Source organism: Chiloscyllium plagiosum, chromosome 18, assembly GCF_004010195.1.
Source record: "Chiloscyllium plagiosum isolate BGI_BamShark_2017 chromosome 18, ASM401019v2, whole genome shotgun sequence".
In the NCBI taxonomy this organism is placed as follows: Eukaryota; Metazoa; Chordata; class Chondrichthyes; order Orectolobiformes; family Hemiscylliidae; genus Chiloscyllium; species Chiloscyllium plagiosum.
The window spans coordinates 32,790,525-32,796,524 of NC_057727.1; the positions used below are offsets into that span (position 1 = coordinate 32,790,525).

At 38.8% G+C, this 6,000-nt stretch overlaps 1 protein-coding gene across 1 annotated transcript in view; it reads right to left on the reverse strand.

The window, feature by feature from the left end:
- Positions 1–6,000, reverse strand: part of dnah12 (dynein, axonemal, heavy chain 12) — a 278,012-nt gene that overhangs the window by 213,640 nt on the left and 58,372 nt on the right. Inside the window, exons 12-13 of the mRNA XM_043708118.1 lie at positions 1,820–1,998; positions 215–350 (exon numbers count right to left, since the gene is read on the reverse strand). Of these exons, the coding sequence (XP_043564053.1) occupies positions 215–350; positions 1,820–1,998 (315 nt within the window). The remainder of the gene's footprint in view (positions 1–214; positions 351–1,819; positions 1,999–6,000) is intronic.

Consider the following 6,000-nt stretch of genomic DNA (forward strand, 5'->3'; position numbering starts at 1 on the left):
AACACAAAATGCTGAAAAAATATGACGACAGTATGCATGGAAGGTATTGCAGACAGGAACACATTCATTGCAATAGTTTCATGTATTATACTAGTCGTATATTATTGTATATTTCCATTTTTGCACATTCAATTAATTTGATTTTCGCACTCTGTGGCCAATGTCACAGATGACTACTAGTATTTAATTACTTACTGATTTATTTCATACTTACTTTGATTCTTTCATTCAGAGCTGCAACACCTTTACTTTTTGCTTCATTCACATAATCTATCACTTCCAGCATTTCCTTTGTATTCTCAGGAATATTCAAAGCTTTATCTACAATGTATTCAAATTCATGACAAATTCTAGAGAAAATAAAATTGAAAATTATACTGTTATAGTCAATAAGTTTAAATTTAGTAAGACTGCTTGTTAATTATTGAGGAAAACATTTTCCAGGAAGATATAAATGCACACTTGGAAATTTTCATGTTAGGTTATGCATGAAGTTAATGGTGGGTTGTCTTCTTGAACCACTGCAGTCCGTTTTATGTAGGTAGACCTGCAATGCTGTTTGGAAAGGTGTGCCAGCAACACTGAAGGAATGGCAATATATTTCCAAGTCTTGTTGGTGAATGGCTTGGAGGGAAAGGTGCAGATGGTGATATTCCATATTTATGCTGCCCCGACCTGCAAGATGGTAGTGTTTGTAGATTTAAAGGCAGCTGAGCTGACAGACTACCACAGCAAGAACCATCTACCTTTGTGCCAAGTATGATTCTAACCAGTGAAGAATTTTTCCCATGATTCCCATTCACAACAGTTTTGCAAGGCTTCTCCATGCCACACTTGGTCAAATACTGTCTAAGGAGCCCTGATGAATTTCTACAGTGCATCTTGAAGATAGTCACACTGCTAAAGTGGTGAAAGGAGTCATTGTTTATGGACATCATGCCAATCAAATAGGCTGCTTTGTCCTGAATGGCGTCAAGCTTCTTGAGTTTTCTTGGAGGTGCACTTATCCAAGCAAGTGACAAGTATTCTATCACACTTCTGACTTACGACTGCAGATAGCAGACAGCTTTAGGTAGTCAGGAATTGCAGAGTTCCTACTCTCTGACCTGCTGTTGTATTTATATGACTAGTTCAATTCAATTTCTGGTCATGGCAACTTTGAGAATGTTGACAGTGGAGGATTCAGTGATAGTATGTCAAGGAGTGATAGTTTGATTCTTCCTTGTTGGAGATGGTCATTGCCCATCATTTGTGTGGCTCAAATGTTATTTGTCTCTAATCAGCCCAAACCTGGATATTGTCCAGGTTTTGCTATATTTGGACGTGACCAGCTTCGGTATCTGAGGAGTTGGTGCTGAACATTATGCAATCACCAGTAAACATTTCCACTTCTGACCTTATAGTGAGGGATGGTCATTAATGAAGCAGCTAAAGATGGTTGGGCCTAGAACACTAACCTGAAGAATACCTGCAAAATAGATCTGGGGCTGACATGACCAACTATTAACAATCAGACCATCTTCTTTTGTGCCATTCAGGACTCCAACAAGTAAAGACTTTTCCTCCTGACTCACAGTTTTTCCAGGCTCCTTCCAGCCACACTCAGTCAAATGTTAAGGAAAGTCGCTCTCACCTAATCTAATTGCACTAATTAATTTAACTGTACAAATGCACATTCTTGTCAGATGTTCTGAACACCATCATTTTAGTACAAGAAATTCATATTGCATGTAAAAAAATGTCTTTCAGGATTATAAAACAAGAATTCAATTAATAACCATTTGTTATTTCAGTCATCAACATCATAACACTGACTTACGCTTCATTTTCTTCTCTGTGTTTTGCAACTAATCCATCCAGCAGTATATCTGCAAAGCTCTTTGCTTTTTCTGACAATCCATGTTTTATGTCTTCACAGTCCAATCGCACCATATGAAAGTGGGCAACTTTTATTAAACTCATGATCTCCACTGACAAGTGACGAAATTGTTCTATGAACTTAACAGAAATTTCTGAATTATTGAAATATTAAAGAGGAATTACTGGGTTTTGACTGAATATGAGATTGTCATCAACAAGTTAATATTACATCATATGTGTTTACTATTGTTTTCCTCCTCTTCTAATCACTTCCCTCTCTCTGTCTTCTTCTCCTAATCTTTCAACTTCCCCCATCTTCTCAAGTAAGTCAGTCAGACCTGCACAGTTTCAGCACTTTGACACTTCTACCTTGTGGCTGTGCTTCATGTGTGAGCCAAGGCAGTGAAAGCTTCCAGAGTTTTTGATTATAAAGAGTATCGATGCAGAAATAAATGCTCTTCTTACCCAGTGGCCATGTATAGTTCCAAATAAGAAGCATGGAATCAGAAGTTTCATCTTTCTGTTTATCTTAAGAGTGCACAGGCCTATTTTGGCAGCCCAAAATTCTTCAGCTAAAAGCTAACAACATTCATGAGACCACTCACTTTCAGACCACTTCTGATCTGTACAACTCAGTGCCACATTTGTTATTAATTGAACTATGTGAGAGTTCAAGCTTCAATTTATTGCTATTTTAAATCAATCAAGTGAATTACAATACTGCCATGAGTTTCCATCTGTGACAGAACTTTTCTCCATAGATCAGAAATGGTTTTAGAATTCATTGGCTTGCCTTATATCATGAAGAGTTTAGCCAATTCACCATGAAAGTGTTGGGTTTAATTTATATTGAACTATTACTTTTAAGTTAAATGGAACTCAGAACATCTAAAATTTCTAAAGCAGGCAGAGAATGGGGAAAGAGAAATTTGTATTAAATTTATATAGACAAGAGTGAAGAATGTTACCACAGCACTCACTTTATAGTTTAAATTGAAAGAGCAAGCATTAGTTGATTCATTCCATTATGGCAACATTGTGTTAGTTGTTTGAAAAAAGGGGAAAACGTTTCTGGGAACAACACGTAAGAGCACAGAAGCCATCTTAACAAATAAATTTGCTGCCCAATGGAAAAGTAGAAATCAGTACTAGCTTTCTCATCCATAGGGAAGAGAGAGCAAGAATCAATCATCTGGAGTCAGATTTGTGCACAATTTAGGATGTGACTAACTTCTATAAAATGAAATCAGGAACACTTTGACTGTATGATGGAGTAGGAATTCAAATTGAGAAGGGTGGGTGGCAGATTGCAGTCTAGAGACCATAATAGCTTGGGGATGGTTTAAACTCAACTAAGACTTTCAACTTATCTTGCCAAATAAAAACATTATCCTCTCTCTGTTCACTGGCTTGCAGTTTCATCCAATTCACTCAAACTCACTCTGGAGACTCTATCACAGCTGTCTTCAAAACATAGGCAAAAGGGGACAAGGAACAAATAGTCAAATGAGAGACTATCCCTTGAAACTCAGAACAGTTGATCAACTTGCTAGTAAAGGAAGTGAAATTTTCTAGAACTGTTACTCAGCAAGATTACTTACTAGTCACAAAATGGAACAACTTGAAAATTCATATCTGTACTTAACTTACTGAAATGATAATCATAACCATACTGTCTGGAAGGTAACATGACGGAGCATGATATCCCATTCATAGAACAAAGGGATTGTATTTGTATATCTTTTGGTCATACTTTTGTATGGTTAGAGATGTAAAAGGAAACGTTGCAATAGTCCCAGGAGACCACATTCCTGCTCTCTTTTTAGAAAGTGACAATTGTTGGTAGTTTAATTTGAGGGTTATGAATCCTTAGAATTGGGTGAGGTTAAAAAGGCAAGCCCTTTATGGCAACCTCAGCCATAGCAGGAATTGAACTGATACTGTTGGCATCATTCTACATTGCAAACTAGCCATCCAGCCAACTGAGTTAATGTGCAATTATCGTAAACCACTGATCCAAGGGACACAAATTTAGCTTTTAAAAATGATCAGGGAGCGTGACCTGGATTTTCTGATAACACTACTGATCTCAAAGAAATCTGTTCACACTAAGATTTTGTGCCCGTGGATGGCTCTTGTGGTACAGTAGAAGTGTTCCTATCTTTGAGCCAGGAGGCTTGGGTTCTAGTTCTACCTACTCCAAAGGTGTGCAACAACATTAATTGGGGGAGAAAAAGATTAGCGATCTCTATGGCATTATCTAACAATTTCACAGAGGGCAGTTTGGATCCAGTGCTAACTCAAAGGGATGGTGTGGTATACAGCAGAGTATGTCAGCAAGTAGCTAAACAGATAATGAAGCATTCATACAGAGCAAACCATAAAATTAAAAGCACTTAATGTTCAAAATTTATATTTTCAGATAGTAAAATAAGTAATGATATTTGGATTAAGATGGCATTCAAGAATTTTATTTTTTGAAAGCATGCTTACTATTATAAAGATGTAGAATTTTAATCAAATGGTTAAACTTAACATTAACAAAAATAAGATTGTCTTCCAAGGACCAAGGATGGAATCTAGCAGCAATTATAAAGTTAATACACAATTAAAAATCTAGAACTTAATCATCAAAACCCTCCCACAACATCAGCATCCCCTGGTCTTCATTTTCCATTCTGCTACCATTGACATCCAAAGGATAATAACGCCCCAATTCCACCATCTCCAGCCAGTTGCCACTATTCCTCTCTCCTCCCTTGTCAGCATTTTGCAGGGACTGTTCCCTCTGGGACATTTTGGTTCACTCATCTTCCACTTTCAACACCTCCCCACACCTCCATAGCACCTTTCTATTCAATCACAGAAGATGTAACACCTGCCCATTTTCTTCTTCCCTCCCCACTATCCAAGGTTCCAGACATATCTACCAAATGAAGCATTGATTCACCTGAACTTTACTCAATCTACTCTACCATATTTGCTGCTCACAATGTGGTCTCCACATTAGGAAGATAAAACACAGATTGAGCATCTGCTTTGCATACCACCTACGTTCTATCCATAAAAATGACCACAATCTTCCAGGTGGCTGCCATTCAACACACCACCATGTTCCCTGGTCAACATTTCTATCTTGAGCTGACTGCAGTTCTCCAGTGAGGCACAGAGGAATCTGGAAGAGCCACATCTCCTGTACTCTGCAGGCTTCAGGACTCAACATCAATTTCTTTTAATTTTTGAACACCTCTTTCTATGGCCCACATCCACACCCCAGGCCCTTTCATGACAACGGATGCTTTCAGCTGCTTTCCTGAAGAAGGGTTTATGCCCGAAACATTGATTCTCCTGCTGCCTGACCTGGTGTGCTTTTCCAGCACCACACTCTTGACACTGCTTTCAGCACAGCCAACCATTAGACCATATGGCCCGATATATGGTCCCACTATCAGCTTTCCTTTCTCCCTGACATACTAACACCCATCCTTTTGTCTGGCTAACTGTCATTCTCTCTCCTTGGGCTCCATCTCCACCTATCCACTCACTGTTTCCCATCCCTACTCCCAATCCCTTCACTTCTCCCCACCCATGTCTTCAGCATATTTAATACCGTGCCTAGCTACCATCTAAAGAAGGGTCTATGGACTTGAAATTGATTTCTCTCTACAGACACTGCCAGACCTGCTGAGTTTCTCGAACAATTTCTATTTTTGTTTTAGAGCAACCACCGTTCTTTGTTTTGTTTTTTAATCAACAATAGTTATTCAAAAGTCTTTTTACAGTGAGGCTTATAGTTGTTCTAACAATGCATAATAAGACCTGTGGATCATTACCACTGATTGTGGTCTGGAGCTATCACCACTGTGCACACTCTGAAGAAGCATAGAATCATTGACAGTGACTTTAGGATTTTCACATTATTCTATGTATGCCCAGACTCCAAAGTTACTATCAGTGTCAATGGAGTAATGATGGTGAATGCTGACAATCCTGCTGCCATAAGCATTGCAAAATTTGGGCTATTGTAGCTAAGAAAATGGGCGGCACGGTGGCACAGTGGTTAGCACTGCTGCCTCACAGCGCCAGAGACCCGGGTTCAATTCCCGCCTCAGGTGACTGACTGTGTGGAGTTTGCACATT